At 42.4% G+C, this 19,103-nt stretch overlaps 1 protein-coding gene across 3 annotated transcripts in view; it reads right to left on the bottom strand.

Moving 5' to 3' along the window:
- LOC120034999 (guanylate cyclase soluble subunit beta-1) overlaps nt 1-19,103 on the bottom strand; it is a 57,390-nt gene that overhangs the window by 21,179 nt on the left and 17,108 nt on the right. For 2 of the 3 annotated variants that reach the window (XM_038981734.1, XM_038981735.1), the window contains one exon: nt 15,931-16,168. In XM_038981734.1, the coding sequence (XP_038837662.1) occupies nt 15,931-16,168 (238 nt within the window). Of the gene's footprint in view, nt 1-8,077; nt 8,265-8,596; nt 8,764-15,930; nt 16,169-19,103 lie in introns of all 3 variants that reach the window. The other variant, XR_005474099.1, reaches the window with a different exon arrangement.

The following is a 19,103-nucleotide window of genomic DNA, read 5'->3' as shown; positions in this document are numbered from 1 at the left end:
GCAGAACCACTCCTTTATTGGGGGTGTCTTGCTAATTGCCTATAATTTCCACCTTTTGTCTATTCCATTTGCACAACAGCATGTGAAATGTATTGTCAATCAGTGTTGCTTCCTAAGTGGACAGTTTGATTTCACAGAAGTGTGATTGACTTGGAGTTACATTGTGTTGTTTAAGTGTTCCCTTTATTTTTTTGAGCAGTGTATATTGAAAATAAGTACTTCAACACAAGTGTGGTTCCTGACTTAATTAAGCAATTAAATCATCCCATCATGCTTAGGATCATGAATAAAATGCCTAGTTGCCCATTATTTTGTCTACCATGGCTAGAATAATAAATCTCAGTGACTTTGAAAGAGAGATCTCAAAGGAGCATAGGGGGTTAAAGGGTGTGTGTTATATATATATATATATATATATATACACACACACACACACACACACACACACACACACACACACACACACACACACACACACACACACACACAGTACCAATCAAGTTTGGATACACCTACTCATTCAAGGGTTTTAATTTATACTATTTTCTACATTATAGAATAATAGTGAAGACATCAAAACTATGATTTAAATTTTAACAAGGAAGTCAGTTAAAAAATTCTTATTTACAATGACGGCCTACCGGGAAACAGTGGGTTAACTGCCTTGTTCAGGGGAAGAACAACCTATTTTTACCTTGTCAGCTCAGGGATTCAATCCAGCAACCTTTCAGTTACTGGCCCAACACTCTAACCACTAGGCTACCTGCCGTAGTTACTACATGATTCCATGTGTTATTTCATCGTTTTGATGTCTTCACTATTAATCTACAATGTAGAAAATAGTAAAAATAAAGAAAAATCCTGGAATGAGTTGGTGTCCAAATTTTTGACTGGTACTGTATACATTGCGTTTGGAAAGTATTCAGACCCCTTGACTTTTTCCACATTTTGTTACGTTACAGCCTTTTCTAAAATTGATTAAATATATATGTTTTTATCAATCTACACCCAATACCGCATAATGACAAAGCAAAAAACACATAACATTTTTTTTTAAAGAAAAAAAACTGAAATATGATCTTTACATAAGTATTCAGACCCTTTACTCAGTACTTTGTTGAAACACCTTTGGCAGTGATTAGAGCCTCAAGTCTTCTTGGGTATGACGCTACAAGCTTGGCACACCTGTATTTGGGGAGTTTCTCCCATTCTTCTCTGCAGATCCTCTCAAGCTCTGTCAGGTTGGATGGTGAGCATCGTTGCACAGCTATTTTCAGGTGTCTCCAGAGATGTTCAATTGGGTTCAAGTCCGGGCTCTGGCTGGGCTACTCAATGACATTCAGAGACTTGTCCCGAGGCCACTCCTGCGTTATCTTGGCTGTGTGCTTAGGGCCGTTGTCCCTTTGGAAGGTGAACACCCCAGTCTGAGGTCCTGAGTACTCTGGAGCAGGCTTTCATCAAGGATCTCTCTGTACTTTTCTCTGTTCATCTTTCGCTCGATCCTGAGTAGTCTCCCGGTCCCTCCCGCTGAAAAACATCTCCAGAGCATGATGCTGCAACCACCAATCTTAACGATAGGGATGGTGAAAGGTTTTCTCCAGACGTGATGCTTGGCATTCAGGCCAAAGAGTTCAATCTTGGTTTCATCAGATCAGAGAATCTTGTATCTCATGGTCTGAGAGTCCTTCAGGTGCCTTTTGGAAAACTCCAAGCGGGCTGTCATGTGCCTTTTACTGAGGAGTGGCTTGCGTCTGGCCACTCTACCATAAAGGTCTGATTGGTGGAGTGCTGCAGAGATGGTTGTCCTTCAGGAAGGTTCTCCCATCTCCACAGAGAAACTGGAGCTCTGTCAGAGTGACCATAGGGTTCTTGGTCACCTCCCTGACCAAGGCCCTTCTCCCCCAATTGCAATTTTTTGGTACCCTTCCCCAGATCTGTGCCTCGAAACATCTCAAGGATGATCAATGGAAACACCTGTGCTCAATTTCGAGTCTCATAGCAAAGGGTCTGAATACTTATGTAAATAAGGTATTTATGTTTTTTATGTTTCATACATTTGCAAGAATTTCTAAAGCCTGTTTTTGCTTTGTCATTATGGGGTATGGTGTGTAGATGGATGAATAAAGAAAATGATTTAATCAATTTTAGAATAAGGCTAACATAACAAAATGTGGGAAAAAAGAAGGGGTCTGAATACTTTCCGAATGCAGTGTACATACATACATACATACATACATACATACATACATACATACATACATACATACATACATACATACATACATACATACATACATACATACATACATACATACATACATACATACATACAAGTCAAACGTTTGGACACACCTACTCATTCCAGGGTTATTCTTTATTTGTACTATTTTCTACATTGTAGAATAATAGTGAAGATATCAAAACTATGAAATAACACATATGAAATCATGTAATAACCAAAAAAGTGTTAAATAAATCTAAATATATTTTATATTTGAGATTCTTCAAATAGCCACCCTTTGCCTTGATGACAGCTTTGCACACTTGGCATTCTCTCAACCAGCTTCGTGAGGGAGTCACCTGGAATGCTTTTCTAACAGTCTTCAAGAAGTTCCCAAATATGCTGAGCACTTGTTGGCTGCTTTTCCTTTACTCTGCGGTCCAACTCATCCCAAACCATCTCAATTGGTTTGGGATTAAGGTCAGGTGATTGTGGAGGCCAGGTCATCTGATGCAGCACTCCATCACTCTCCTTCTTGGTCAAATAGCCCTTACACAGCCTGGAGGTGTGTTGGGTCATTGTCCTGTTGAAAACAAATGATAGTCCCACTAAGCGCAAATTATGGTTAAGTGTGCCTTGACTTCTAAATATATCACAGAACAGTGTCACCAGCAAAGCAACTTGCTTCACGGTGGGAACCACACATGCGGAGATCATCCGTTCACCTACTCTGCGTCTCACAAAGATACGGCGGTTGGAACCAAACGTTTTACATTTGGACTCATCAGACCAACGGACAGATTCACTGGTCTAATGTCCATGGCCTTTATTTCATGGCCCAAGCAAGTCTCTTCTTATTATTGGTGTCCTTTTAGTAGTAGTTTCTTTGCAGCAATTCGACCATTAAGGCCTGATTCACGTGGTCTCCTCTGAACAGTTGATGTTGAGAAGTGTCTGTTACTTGAACTCTGTGAAGCATTTATTTGGGCTGCAATCTGAGGCTGGTAACTCTAATGAACTTATCTTCTGCAGCAGAGGTAACTCTGGGTCTTTCTTTCCTGTGGCGGTCCTCTTTAGAGCCAGTTTCATCAGAGCGCTTGATGGTTTTTGTGACTGCACTTGAAGAAACTTTCAAAGTTCTTGCCGTTTTCCATATTGACTGACCTTCATGTCTTAAAGTAATGATGGACTGTCGTTTCTCTTTGCTTATTTGAGCTTTGTCTTTTACCAAATAGGGCTATCTTCTGTATACCATCCCTACCTTGTCACAACACAACTGGTTGGCTCAAACACATTGAGAAGGAAAGGCCATTTTCGGGTCTTGCCATAGATTTTCAATTAGATTTAAGTCAAAACTGTAACTCGGTCACTCAGGAACATTCAGTCTTCTTGGTAAGCAACTCTAATGTAGATTTGGCCTTGTGTTTTAGGTTATTCTGCTGAAAGGTGAATTCATATCCCAGTGTCTGGTGGAACGTGGTTTTCCTTTAGGATTTTGCCTGTGTTTAGATCCATTCCATCACTGTGATCCACTCCCCAGTCCTTATTCAGGCTGGTATGGCCGTATTAGAGTTGGATAGACTATTTCAAGTTCATGTAACTAAAAAAAAACGTTGAGGAACTAGAACTATCTGATCTCAGAACTGTGTTAGTCTTTGGAATGGGTTCAGTTGGTAGAACATGGCAAACAATGACAAGGATACCCATAACATGATGCAGCCACCACCATGCTTGAAAATATAAAGAGTGGTACACAGTGATGTGTTGTGCTGGATTTGCACCAAAGATAACCGCTCTGTATTCAGAACAAAAAGATAATTTCTTTGCCACATTTTTAGCAGTACTACTTAAGTGCCTTGTTGCAAACAGGATGCATATTTTGGAATATGTTTTATTCTGTACAGACTTCCTTCTTTTCACTGTCATTTAAGGTTAGTATTGTGGGGAAACTACAATGTTGTTGACCCATCCTCAGTACTCATATCACAACCATTAATCTCTGTAACTGTTTAAAAAAAACATTGGTGACATTGTGAAATCCCAGAGCGGTTAGGAAGGACGTGAGTATTTTTGTAGACTGGGTGTATTGATACACCATCTAATGTATAATTAATAACTTCACCATGCTCAAAGGAATATTCAATGTCTGCTTTATTTTTTACCCATCTACCAATAGGTCCCCTTCTTTGAGAGGCCCTGGTCTTTGTGGCTGAAATTCACTGCTCGACTGAGGGACCTTACAGATAATTGTATGTGTGGAGTACAGAGATGAGGCAGAGATGAGAGATGAGTGTGGGCTACAGAGATGAGTCATTCAAAAATCATGTTAAACACTATTATTGCACACTTAGTGAGTCCATGCAACTTATTATGTGACTTGCTAAGTCAATGTTTAATCCTGAACTTATTTAGGCTTGCCTTTACAAAGGAGTTGAATACTTATTGACTCAAGACATCAGCTTTTCATTTTTAATTAATTTGTAAAAAGTTCAAAAAACATAATTTCACTTTGACATTATGGGGTATTGTGTGCAGACCAGTGAGAAAAAAAACTCAATTGAATCCATTTCAAATTCAGGATGTAAAACAACAAAGTGTGGAAAAAGTCAAGAGGTGTGAATACTTTCTGAAGGCACTGTATATCTGACAGCGTTTTCCACCACCATCAAATTATGGAATTTCTCATGGAAGAATAGTGTTGCATATCCCTCCAATAGAATTCCAGACACTTGTAGAATCTATGCCAAAGTGCATTGAAGCTGTTTAGCAACTCGTGGCGTCCCAAAGCCCTATTAAGACACTTTATGTTGGTGTTTCCTTATTTTGGGAGTTACCTGTATGTTAGTGGGTATTTGTGTTAAAAGAATGTGAGGTGCTTAAAATAATACTACACTCATTATTGTAATCTTTTAGTGAGTCCACTGTTAATGCAATCCTCAAGTGTGTATGTCAATAGTCAAGTTGTCAAGATAAAGCCCTTTCAGTACTGTAGTAACCTGGTATATTTATGTTTACCAATAGATGGCCGTATTGACTCAAGACGGGGGTTTGCTTTCCGCTATCCGTAGCCATTTTCAATGTCTGCCATATATAACCATGCTTGAGAAAGCCTCAGGTAGTTTACTCTAGGTGCATTACAGGCTGACTACACCGCTCGCGTCGCGTGCACGAGCGTTGCTAAATAAATTTAGAAATCCATGTTATTAAATTATTGCACCCACACTGCTCGCGTACGCCAACAAGCATCTGTGTTGCCAAGCGTTAAAATAGAAGTCAGTTCTATTTGTGTCGCAGATCGTGATGCAAGTCCTGCCTCTCGCAATTCTTCATTGGTTTATAGAAGCAGGTACCCACGTGCCATCTCCTCATTGGTTATACCCAAGTGGGTGACTGAAAGACGAACGAGGTCAGTAATGCACCTAATTTCTGAAAGTTGCCAATCGAAATATAAAGTCAAGAAAAGAAAAAGCCTGGAAGGAGGAGAGATGACTAGAAACAATTTGGTTGGCCATTTTATGTGTGGATTAATTGTCGGAGTAGAGGACCTTGTGCATTTCAGGTAAAATAACTCAATGTTTATATCCCAGGACAAATTAGCTAGCAACAGCAAGCTAGCTAAATAGGCCAAATTAGCTAGCAAGTGCAAGCTAACTAGCTAAATTGCCATACATGTTTAATGCTTTTCGACCTGTCCCCAAATTAATGTCATTGGTTCAGAGTTTGTTTTGATATTTTAACCTGCGTGTCGTGATCGCGTTTGGTGTAGGGGGACAAAATACATTTATGCACGATAGCGCACGAGCGCAGCCGGTTTGGATTCCGTGTAAACCGAGAGACCCCCGTTAAACTCAAAACGTACACAGGGGAGAAGATCACTGTGATTGGAGTTGCTGATGTTCAAGTGGAATATCATGGACAAAAGAAAAGTCTGCCTCTTAGTAGTGGAAGGTACTGGCTCCAGCTAACTAGTGAGAGTGGTTGGAGGAAATACAATTGAACTGGGATGAAGTCAAACATGTCACCACAGTGTCACGCCCTGACCTTAGAGATCCTTTTTATGTCTCTATTTTGGTTTGGTCAGGGCGTGAGTTGGGGTGGGCATTCTATGTCTTGCATTCTATGTTCATTTTTCTATGCTTTCTATTTCTTTGTGTTTGGCCGTGTGTGGCAGCTGTCTATCGTTGTCTCTGATTGAGAACCATACTTAGGTAGCCTTTTTCCACCTGTGTGTTGTGGGTAGTTGTTTTCTGTTTTTTGTGTCTGCACCAGACAGAACTGTTTCGGTCGTTCTCTTTGTTGTTTTTTTGTATTTCAGTGTTCAGTTTTTATTTATTAAATGATGAACACTTACCACGCTGCGCTTTGGTCACCTTCTTCTTCAGACGGCCGTGACAGAACTACCCACCACCAAAGGACCAAGCAGCATGGTAGGAGGGAGCAGCAGTGGTTGGAGAGTTGGACATGGGAGGAAATCCTGGATGGCAAGGGACCCTGGGCACAGACGGGAGAGTATCGCCATCCTAAAGAGGAGCTGGAGGCAGCTAAGGCGGAGCGGCGACGCTACGAGGAGTTGGCTCGAGGAGGCGTGCACGAGAGGCAGCCCCAGATTTTTTGGGGAGGGGGCACACGGGGAGATTTGGCGGAGTCAGGTCATAGGCCCCAGCCAACTCCTCGTGTTTGCCGTGGGGAGAGATTGACCGGGCAGGCACCGTGTTATGCAGTGAGGCGCAAGGCGCTACATCGCAGCTCCTCGCATCGGCCGGGCTAGAGTGGGCATCGAGCAAGGAGGGATGGTGCCGGCTCAGCCCATCTGGCCTCCAGTGCATCTCCTCGGCCCGGGTTATCCTGCACCAGCCCTACGCACGGTGTCCCCGGTTCGCCAGCACAGCCCAGTGCGGCCTGTTCCAGCTCCCCGCACTTGCCGGGCTACAGGGGGTATCCAGCCAGGACGAGTTGTGCTAGCTCTGCGCTAGAGACTGCCAGTGCGCCTCCACGGCCCAGTGTATCCGGTGCCTCGGCCAAGGAAGAGGCCTCCTGCATGTCTCCCCAGCCTGGTGAGTCCTGTGCCTGTGCTAAGCACTAACCCTCCTGCATGTCTCCCCAGCCTGGTGAGTCCTGTGCCTTCTCCCAGAGCCAGGCCTCCTGTGTGTCTCTCCACTCAAGTGATGATCCATGGCACGAAGCCTCCAGTGATGATCCATGGCACGAAGCCTCCAGTGATGATCCATGGCACGAAGCCTCCAGTGATGATCCATGGCACGAAGCCTCCAGTGATGATCCATGGCACGAAGCCTCCAGTGATGATCCATGGCACGAATTCTCCAGTGATGATCCATGGCACAAAGCCTCCAGTGATGATCCATGGCACAAAGCCTCCAGTGATGATCCATGGCACGAAGCCTCCAGTGATGATCCAAGGCACGAAGCCTCCAGTGATGATCCAAGGCACGAAGCCTCCAGTGATGATCCAAGTGGGCCAAGACTAAGGTGGAGCGGGCTCCACGTCCCGCGCCAGAGCCGCCACCGCGGATAGATGCCCACCCAGACCCTCCCCTATAGGTCTAGGTTTTGCTGTCAGGGCGTGAGTTGGGGTGGGCATTCTATGTCTTGCATTCTATGTTCATTTTGCTATGCTTTCTATTTCTTTGTGTTTGGCCGTGTGTGGTTCTCAATCAGAGGCAGCTGTCTATCGTTGTCTCTGATTGAGAACCATACTTAGGTAGCCTTTTTCCACCAGTGTGTTGTGGGTAGTTGTTTTTTGTGTCTGCACCAGATAGAACTGTTTCGGTCATTCTCTTTGTTGTTTTTTTTGTATTTCAGTGTTCAGTTTTTATTTATTAAATGATGAACACTTACCACGCTGCGCTTTGGTCACCTTCTTCTTCAGACGGCCGTGACACACAGAGACATTGACACTGCTTCATTGACACTGTTTTCAAAGAAGAGCTATGGATATTGAAAGGTGTCCAAGCTACCATTCATGTTGCTGCAGATGCGACGCCCAGATTCTATAGGCCAAGATCAGTTCCATATGCCATGAAGCCTAAAATGGATGTGGAAATTGACAAGACACTTAGCAGAGGATATAATTATTTCTGTCAATTTCTGAGTGGGCAGCACCAGTTGTTCCCATATTCAAACCAGATGGTTCAATCAGATTATGCGGTGATTACAAGCGGACCAAATAGTTTCATCACTGGAGCAGTAACCTATACCCAAAGTGGAGGATTTGCTTTTGCTTTCAATGTTAACCGGGGGGCAACAGTTCACAACTGGACACGAGTCACACATATCAGCAAGTGCTAATGGATGAAGCGTCACAGAAGTACCTGACCATAAACACCCACAGAGGGATGTTTACCGATAAACGCTTACCTTTCGGGGTGTCTTCTGCACCAGCTATCTTCCAAAGAACCATGGAGGGAGTTCTGCAGGAGATACCCAAGGTAGTGGTTTACCTCGACGACATTCTTGTCACGTAGGAGGAGCATCTCAGAAACTTGGCTGAAGTTTTGAGGAGGATGGAGGAGGCTGGTCTCCGGCTGAAGAGGAGCAAGTGTACACTGTTAGCTGATGAAGTGCAGTACCTGGGTCACAAGGTGGACGCCAAGGGGTTACACACAGTCAAAGCTAAAGTGAGGGCTGTCGTGGAAGCTCCAGCTCCGACAAGCGTTACAGAGTTGAAAGCCTATTTAGGCTTACTGAACTATTACAATTGCTTCCTCCCTAAACTCTCTACCCTCTTAGCTCCACTGCATAAACTGTTAGGGAAGGATGTGGCCTGGAAATGGTCAGAAATACAGGAAGAAGCTTTTGCAAAGTCAAAGGTGTTACTGCAATCAGCAGAATTGCTGATGCACTACTCAGCAGACAGAGTTCTTATCGTGCGACGCCTCATCGCATCGTATGGTGTGGGTGCGGCGCTATCACACTGGATGGAGAAAGGTTTCTATGCACCAATCGGGTTTACGTCAATAACATTGGTCGCCAGCGGAGAAAAAGTACTCCCAGCTGGACAAGGAAGGACTGGCTGTCATATTCGAAATACAGAGATTCCAAGTACTTATACGGGAGATATGGTCTCTCCAAGAGTGGAGAGAAATGGTCTCTCCAAGAGTTCAACATTGGGCTGTGTGGCTCAGGGCCTACGAGTACAGGATAATTTACAAGCCAAGTAGATACCATGGGAATGCTGATGCTCTGAGTAGGCTGCCTATTCCAGAAAGCGTCGCTCAGGAAGGATAAAATGACCAAGTCTTGATGATCGACGTGCTGGAAGATCCAACCGTGAACACAGCACAAATCAGGAAATGGACTTCAAAGGATGTGACATTATCACAAGTGCATGAATTTATCCTGAGAGGATGGTCTACAGTGACAGAGCCTCAGATCATGCCTTACTACGCTCGCCGCTTGGCCTTGAGTGTGCGATGGATGTGTTCTGTGGGCTTCAAGAGTAGTTATCCCACCACAAGGGTGGGGTATGCTACTGAAGTTGTTGCACCAGTCGCTTTCAGGTATGTTGAGAATGAAAGGCCTAGCGAGGTCCTACATCTGGTGGCCAAAGATGGTCCAGGATGTGGAAAATGAGGTTAGCCTGTGTGCAGATTGTCAGAGTAACCGGAAGTCACCCCCCTCCACCGCACCATTACATCCATGGAAATGGACGGGAAAACCATAGACACGACTACATGTGGACTACACTGGACCCTTCCTACGGAAAATGTTCCTTGTGCTGATTGAATAAGAATCAAAGTGGATGGATGTCTACCCCATGAACACGTCGACATCGCAGGCTACGGTTGAGAAGTTGAGACAAAGCTTCAGTGTCATGGGATTGCCTCATGTTGGTTAGTGACAATGCTACTTGTTTTACAAACACTGAATTCACAAGGTTCATGAAACAAAATGGAATTCAGCATGTAACGTCAGCCCCTTTTCACCCATCTTCAAACGGATTAGCAGAACGTGCATTTTAGACCTTGAAGGAGGGGATGAGGAAGATGCAAGGGGACAGCATTGAAACAAAGGTGTCAAGATTCTTGTTTAGCTACAGGATCACTCAAGCTACAACTGGGTTGTCACCTGCAGAAATGCTGATGTCAAGGAGGTTAAGGCTTTTGATCTCATCAGGCCAGACCTGAAAGTGAAAATACAACAAAAGCAATGGAATCAAAAACGGAATCATGACAGAGCCAAACTCAGAAGTTTCTCACCTGGAGATATCTACACAAGAAACTACAGGTTTGGTCCTAAATGGATTCCAGCTACAATTGAGGATTGCTTAGGACCAGTATCCTATACTGTGATCATCGGAAGTGGCCAAAGACCAAGGAGACACGTGGATAAGATCCGAGCTCGAATTCCAGTTCCATACGTGGACATGGATCAATGCTGAAACGAGCAGGACAGGACATTGGAACGTTCCCTAGAGTTGCAGTTGGACAAACAGACCAAGGCTCAACTTCCTGAGACCACCAATCCGGGACGACCTCCTCCTGTGAAGTCTCCACAAAAGGACTTTTTCACAATCAAGGGGTGAAGTGCTGGTGGCACTAGCTACACCACCTCTGAGACACTCTATTAGAGAGACGTCCGCCAGACAATTTCAGATCCTAAGGGAGATCATGTTCGGGGAAAAATATAAAAAATAGTATGATTTGTTATGAGAAAATTGGCAGCTTTAGCTCAGAAAGGAATTGTGTTATTAGCTATAAAGAGTGGAATGTAGTAACCTGGTATATTTGTTTACCAATAGATGGCAGTATTGACTCAAGACGGGGGTTTGCGTTCCGCTATCGGTAGCCGTTTTCTGTCTGCCATATAACCATGCTTGAGAGAACCCCCGGTAGCTTACGCCAGGTGCATTAGGGAATGTTATTCTAGGTTACCATTAAATACTAAAACGTACTTACATGTCTGGCGTCAATCTAAGAAGCCTCTTAAGATACTACAAGTACAGAGCAAAAACTGTCATGATAGTGCAAATTTGCAGTAGTATTTCTTTAAGACACAACCCTTTTGGGCTCATCGAGCCCAACTCAGACCCCTTCAGGAGCGGACTATGATAATGGCAGTTATTTTAACAAACGCCCTGCAGTTGAAACATCTCTACTTAAACACTTATGCCAGTTTATAGACATTCAAGGCTCTTCGGAGCCAGTTAACTTGGACCACCTAGTCATTGAGGATGGTAGTGTAAATTTGACTTATTTTGGTGACCCAGTGCTGAAGTCCTTCCCGTGGATGTAGTAAGGTTTGTTTGACTTCTTAAAGTGCATTCTTGTCTGAAAGCCTAAAGTGCCCAGTGACGACGAATATAAAATCTTGCTCGATAACAAAATGGGGTTTTAAAATGGAAGTTTACCCAGTGAGGCTATTGAATAGAGAAACATCCAAATGAATCCATTCTACAGTACATCACACTTGTGACCTACGACATTTGAAAAAGTTTGAATTGGTACTACTATTAAAAGAGCAATCAGCAGTTCGAACAAAAACACACCGCCACTGATTTGGTAAACAGCTGAGGGACGGGGCTGGAGAAATGCAACCACTTTCGAACTCATGGACAGGGCTATGGATACAAGGACTGACTATCCATTATAGCAACATTATAGTTTTAACCATGTTTTAAGGCTATACGGTATTTTTCCCACATTTACATTGTTTACAAACAAAGGAGTAAAACACCTTTATATTTTGGATTCTGATGGGGTACGACAGAGGAATCTGTAAGTTAAATTCTTCAAGAATCAATGGGTGTATATACCATTTAATACAATCTAAAAATGGATGCAGAACTGCAGATTGCCCTTTCTAGATGATATAATACTGTATACCACAGATTTAGATGAGATTCCGATTAATCTTAACCAACCATTCTGCAACAAACTGAAGCTTAAAATTGATGGATTTACATAATGAAAGCATATCTTTAATGTAAATGTTTATAGAACATTCCCTTTTTCAAACAGCTTGGCTTTTATACTGTAAAGTCTTGACATACAAAAAATGTACATTTTCTTGTAGTAATTTAACCCTTAGCCTACAATTTCCTCACTGCACCGAAATCAAATGAACATAAAAAAAACTCCATCATAATCCTTCTGTTTAAGCATGAGACCTGTAATTTTCACTCTCTCTCATGGGCTGCTGCGTCTCAATCCACAACATCCGCCAATATTGCTCTTCCACATCTGGGGTGAAAGGTGACAGAGCTAGACAGTGTTTATCAGGCCATAAGACATTCCGAAAAACAGTATTCTCACACAAACGTCTGTAGCATCCGAATTGTTTGGGCTACACACTAAAATGACACCTCTGTGGAAAGCTGAGACTCTCACAAACACAATGTTGTTCTCTAGGAAGCACACAAGACTCGTCTGAAGGTCCCTCTAAAAAATATATATACAGTTGAGGTCGGAAGTTTACATACACCTTAGCCAAATACATTTAAACTCAGTTTTTCACAATTCCTGACATTTAATCCTAGTAAAAATTCCCTGTCTTAGGTCAGTTAGGATCACCACTTCCTTTTAAGAATGTGAAAATGTCAGAATAATAGTAGAGTGATTTATTTCAGCTTTTATTTCTTTCATCACATTCCCAGTGGGTCAGAAGTTTACATATACTCAATTTGTATTTGGTAGCATTGCCTTTAAATTGTTTAACTTGGGTCAAACATTTTGGGTAGCCTTCCACAAGCTTCCCACAATAAGTTGGGTGAATGTTGGCCCATTCCTCCTGACAGAGCTGGTGTAACTGAGTCAGGTTTGTAGGCCTCCTTGCTCACACACGCTTTTTCAGTTCTGCCAACAAATTTCTATAGGATTGAGGTCAGGGCTTTGTGATGGCCACTCCAATACCTTGACTTTGTGTCCTTAAGCCATTTTGCCACAACTTTGGAAGTATGCGTGGGGTCATTGTTAATTTGGAAAACCCATTTGCGACCAAGCTTTAACTTCCTGACTGATGTCTTGAGATGTTGCTTCAATATAGCCACATAATTTTCCCTCATGATGCCATCTATTTTGTGAAGTGCACCAGTCCCTCATGCAGCAAAGCAGCTCCACAACATGATGCTGCCACCCCCGTGCTTCATGGTTGGGATGGTGTTCTTCAGCTTGCAAGCCTCCCCCTTTTTCCTCCAACATAATGATGGTCATTATGGCCAAACAGTTCTATTTTTGTTTCGTCAGACCAGAGGAAATTTCTCAAAAGTATGATCTTTGTCCCCATGTGCAGTTGCAAACCGTAGTCTGGCTTTTTTAATGGCGGTTTTGGAGCAGTGGCTTCATCCTTGCTGAGCGGCCTTTCAGGTTATGGCGATATAGGACTCGTTTAACTGTGGATATAGATACTGTTGTACCGGTTTCCTCCTGCATCTTCACAAGGTCCTTTTGCTGTTGTTCTGGGATTGATTTGCACTTTTCGCACCAAAGTAAAGTACGTTCATCTTTAGGAGACAGAACGCGTCTTCTTCTTGAGCGATATGACGGCTGCTTGGTCCCAGGGTGTTTATACTTGCTTACTATTGTTTGTACAGATTAACGTGGCACATTCAGGCGTTTGGAAATTGCTCCCAAGGATGAACCAGATTTGTGAAGGTATACAATTCTTGGCTGATTTCTTTTGATTTCCCCATGATGTCAAGCAGAGGCACTGAGTTTGGAGGTAGGCCTTGAAATACATCCACAGGTACACCTCCAATTGACTCAAATTATGTCAATTAGCATATCAGAAGCTTCTAAAGCCATGACATCATTTTCTGGAATTTTCCAAGCTGTTTAAAAGGCACGGTCAACTTAGTGTGTGTAAACTTTTGACCCACTGGAATTGTGATACAGTGAATTATAAGTGAAATAATCTGTCTGTAAACAATTGTTGGAAAAATTACTTGTGTCATGCACAAAGTAGATGTCCTAACCGACTTGTCAAAACTATAGTTTGTTAACAAGAAATGTGTGGAGTGGTTGAAAAACAAGTTATGACTCCATCCTAAGTGTATGTAAACTTCCGATTTTCAACTGTATATGGTAGTATATATGGAGATGCTTTAGTGCTTAAAACAAGGGGATAGATGCATGTCAAATGTTTTTAAAAATATAGTTTCCTTTCAGATATAGGACAGACACTTCAGAACAAACTTCATTTTGTCACATTCTGACCTTTATTTCCTTTGTTTTGTCTTTATTTAGTATGGTCAGGGCGTGAGTTGGGGTGGGCAGTCTATGTTTGTATTTCTATGTTTTCCTATTTCTGTGTTTGGTCTGATATGGTTCTCAATCAGAGGCAGGTGTTTTGTGTTGTCTCTGATTGGGAACCATATTTAGGTAGCCTGTTTTGTGTTGGGTTTTGTGGGTGGTTGTCTTCATTCTTCGTGTGGCTGCACCAGACAGAACTGTTTCGGTTTTTCACATGTGTTGTTTTTTTGTATTTTGAGTGTTCACTTTTATTAAACAAGATGAACAAGTACCACGCTGCACATTGGTCCTTCGATCCTTCTAACTTCTCCTCCTCAGACGAGGAGGAAGACGAAAGCCGTTACACATTTAGATTTTTTGGGGGACTATTTGTTGTTCCATGTAGTGAATCTGATATTCAATGTGTTTCTACTGGCCAAAAGCAGTAATGCAAAATTGTTTCAACCCGCCCCCCCAACTTTATAAACTTGATCTCCACTATAAAAAGCATCTAGACATTCTCACATTTCTTTTAGAATAACATTTCGTTTTTAACAGCGGAGATTTGTATAAACCTTGCTGTATAGGTCTCTGACATTTGCAACATTGTTTCAATATTCAAATTCGATCTCCTGCTGTCCCATAGTAATGAACGTGTCAGGACGAGACAAAGGCAGACAGCGTTTCTCAGCCTGTTGAAATCATGAATCAGCTGGCATAATTTTTATGGATATATACAAAAGACATATCAATTCAAAAAAGGTCAAACGAAACAAAGTGCAGCTAGTTTGCAGTCTTTCCAGCTTCGTTGTTCAGCTCCTCTGAACAAGAGCATATTTTCTATGCCAGGTGAAATCACGCCTCATTAGCTCATTGTTATGGATGTGTCCAAATAAATTTCACTCGAAAACAGCTTAAACAAATGCAAATGCCACTGCTGCTGTTATTCTGGCTGCAGTGTTTGACGTGCCTGTAAGTTAGCCGTAGTTGGCTAGCTAGCAAGCAAGGGATAAGAACGTTGCCAGCCAGTATGACAATGGAACATTTAGAACGAACGACTGGGTCGGGTCCATAGACAGAACAAAAAAAACTGAACGACTAGGTTGCATCTCTGGCAATGACCAGCCGGCTTGGGTAGCAAACCTAGATTTGTGGTCGGGACTATATCTTGTAGAAGGATGAAATGGTATTAATAAATTCATCAAAATAACTTATTTAAATCATGATTGACATGTTCATTATGTTGCTAAGCCGTTGTATAAAAGTGATAATGCCCTCGAAGCCGGTGTTTGGAGGATATATTGGCACGTGCCAATATATCCTCCAAACACCGGCTTCGAGGGCATTATTACTTAAATAATGCACGCTCCAGAATGCCCTTCAAGCCAATCAGAAAGGAGTATTCAAACAATGCCATGGTATAAGGTGTGATAATGGTGCAATGCATCTGACTGTTGCACATGCGTCAATGTTTAAATTGTATCTGTAAATAAGAGTAGAGAAAAACAAAATATCCCTTCAAACCTTGTACACGTAGGGGTTCTTTCTCGAGTCGGTCAGGATGTCAAATCGGGTGTAGACGTCGTTGAGCAGGTTGACTATCTTGATGGCACCCTCGGCGGATGCGTGTTTGCTGCAGAAGGCGTTGAATCCCACAATGCCGCTGAAGAGGATAGTCACATTGTCGTAGCGTTTGGCCGGGACTGGACGCTTGTGGCGCAACTCATTGGCCACCGACGGTGGCAGGACTGAGTAGAGCAATCTAAAGAAAAGTGAAAAGAAAACGTCTCGTATAGATTATTTTGTCTTCTGGAGATGTTTTTATTCCCATTTTTTTCCCAAAAACATACTGAGTGTGGTCCTGTATGGCTCAGTTGGTAGAGCATGGCGTTTGCAATGCCAGGATTGTGGGTTCAATTCCCAAGGCCATATATAGGTAAATGTATGCATGACTGTAAATCTTTTTGCATAAAAGTGTCTGCTAAATGGCTTATACACTGAGTGTACAAAACATTCCTTTTCCTCTTTCCATGACAGACTGACCAGGTGAAAGCTATTGATGTCACTTGTTAAATCCACTTCAAATCAGTCTAGGTCAGTGGTTCCCAAACTTCTTTATAGTCCCGTACCCCTTCCAACTTTAAACCTCCACCCTCTAGCACCAGGGTCAGTGCGCTCAAATGTTTTTTTGCCATCAAAAAAAGCTTGCCACACACACTGTACGATACATTTATTAAACGTAAGAATGAGTGAGTGTCACAACCCGGCTCGTGGGAAGTGACAACGAGCTCTTATAGGACCAGGGCACAAATAATAATATAATAATCAATCATTTTGCTCTTTATTTAGCCATCTTACATGTAAAACCTTATTTATTCATTAAACTGAATAACTCACCACAGGTTAATGAGAAAGGTGAGCTTGAAAGGATGGACATAACTCTGCAATGTGTTGTATGTGATCATTTTCCACACACAGTCTGTGCCTGTATTTCATGTTCATGCTAGTGAGGGCCAGGAATCCACTCTCACATAGGTACGTGGTTGCAAAGGGCATCAGTGTCTTAACACAATTTGCCAAGGCAGAATATTCTGAGCGCAGCCCAATCCAGAAATCTGGCAGTGGCTTCTGATTTAAATAGAATTTTCACAGAACTGCTTGTTGCAATTTCGATGAGGCTCTCTTGTTCAGATATCGGTAAGTGGACTGGAGGCAGGGCATGAAAGGGATAACGAATCCAGTTATTTGTGTCATCCGTTTCGGGAAAGTACCTGGTCACCCAGCTCCCTCAGGTGCTTCGCTATATCACATTTGACATTGTTCATTTGCACACAAAAGAATCATACAATGATGGAAAGACCTGTGTGTCGTTCTTATTAATGCAGTCAGAAGAGCTGCAACTTCTTAATCACAGCCTCAATTTTGTCCCGCACATTGAATATAGTTGCAGAGAGTCCCTGTAATCCTAGATTCAGATCATTCAGGCGTGAAAAAACGTCACCCAGATAGGCCAGTCGTGTGTTAAACTCGTCATCATGCAAGCGGTCAGACAAATGAAAATTATGGTCAGTAAAGAACTTTAAGCTGGTCTCTCAATTTAAAAAAAAATGTGTCAATACTTTGCCCCTTGATAACCAGCGCACTTCTGTATGTTGTAAAAGCGTTACATGGTCGCTGCCCATATCATTGCATAATGTAGAAAATACACGAGTGTTCAGGGGCCTTTAACAAAGTGAACCATTTTCACTAGTGTCCAAAATGTCTTTCAAGCTGTCAGGCATTCCCTTGGCAGCAAGAACCTCTCGATGGATGCCGCAGTGTACCCAAGTGGCGTCGGGAGCAACTGCTTGCATGCGCGTTACCACTCCACTATGTCTCCCTGTCATGGCTTTTGCGCCATCAGTACAAATACCAACACATCTTGACCACAAGTCCATTTGATGTCACAAAGCTGTCCAGTACTTTAAAAATATCCTCTCCTGTTGTCCTGGTTTGCAGAAGAGGATGTCTTAATTGACTCCCCCATAAACGTAACGGACATATACCAGAAGCTGTGCCAAGCCTGCCATATCTGTTAACACATCCAGCTGTAATGCATAGAATTCACTGGCTTGTATGCGAAGCAGTAATTGTTTCAAAACGTGCGTCGTGAAAGTGTTGTTTGATGAAGGCATTGTCTGTATCGTTTTTTTTGCCTTTTCCCCCAGCATTATCCCAGCCATATCCGCGGCAGCAGGGAGAATTAAGTCCTCCACAATAGTATGGCGCTTGCCTGTCCTTGCCACTTGGTAGCTCACCCCAAAATACGCTTCTAGCGCCTTATTAACGTTTTCTGTTGCTTTTATACAAGTCTTACTACTCTTAAGTCGTCTTAATTCTCGCTCAAACTCCCGTGGCTTATTTTTCAAATTGGCATGTTTGTTTCTAAATAAATGTATGCGCAAGAGTGAAGGTTTCATCAAGTTGTGAGATAGAACTTTTGCACATACAGTGGTTCTTGCTTTAAAAGTTGCGTCATACTGCAGCACACCTTGCAGGCTGCCGCAGAATTCTATGTCACATTATTTAATTGTCAGCCATTGTTACCATTAATGCTAGTTTGACCACCAGAGTGCATCTTTGAGAAGCATTTGATAGCCTTCAATATTGGCTGAACAAGAGATTTTAAAACCTTGTTTTGTAAGAACATAGTATATGGGATTGATTTTAAGAAATTGAGCTTAATTTGATTAATATTATGGTGTTTCTATTCCAAGAAAAATGAAACCCTCAGGGTTTCCGTTAGGATGGAACAGAAAATATGGCGCTGTACGTGACAGTCGGTAGTAGGCTACAGTACTAAAAGCATAACATTTCCACACCCTAATTGTAGTCTAAGTTTATTTTAGAATAAAAATCTTAGTGTAACAACAGTTTTAGTAAGTAACACTGAGTGGTAATAAAGTGTTTTTCCGGGTGTGCGCGTGCAGGACAGAGGAATAGCAATTCTTACACTGTTCTAAATTCAATCACCTTCTTCATCCTCATCATTCAGTTGAAGTCGTGCACAATTATCAGTTTCAATTTGGTTTATGTTGCCCATTCATTGTCAGACATGTTAGCGCCTAATTTTATTTTTGGCAGTGAAACATTTAGAAAATCTAAATGGACTGTTTGAAAATGTGAATCACATTTTTATTTGGCGTACGGCATTGCGC

The sequence above is a fragment of the Salvelinus namaycush genome, chromosome 42 (genome assembly GCF_016432855.1).
Source record: "Salvelinus namaycush isolate Seneca chromosome 42, SaNama_1.0, whole genome shotgun sequence".
In the NCBI taxonomy this organism is placed as follows: domain Eukaryota; kingdom Metazoa; phylum Chordata; class Actinopteri; order Salmoniformes; family Salmonidae; genus Salvelinus; species Salvelinus namaycush.
This window is presented reverse-complemented; position numbering and strand designations above follow the sequence as displayed.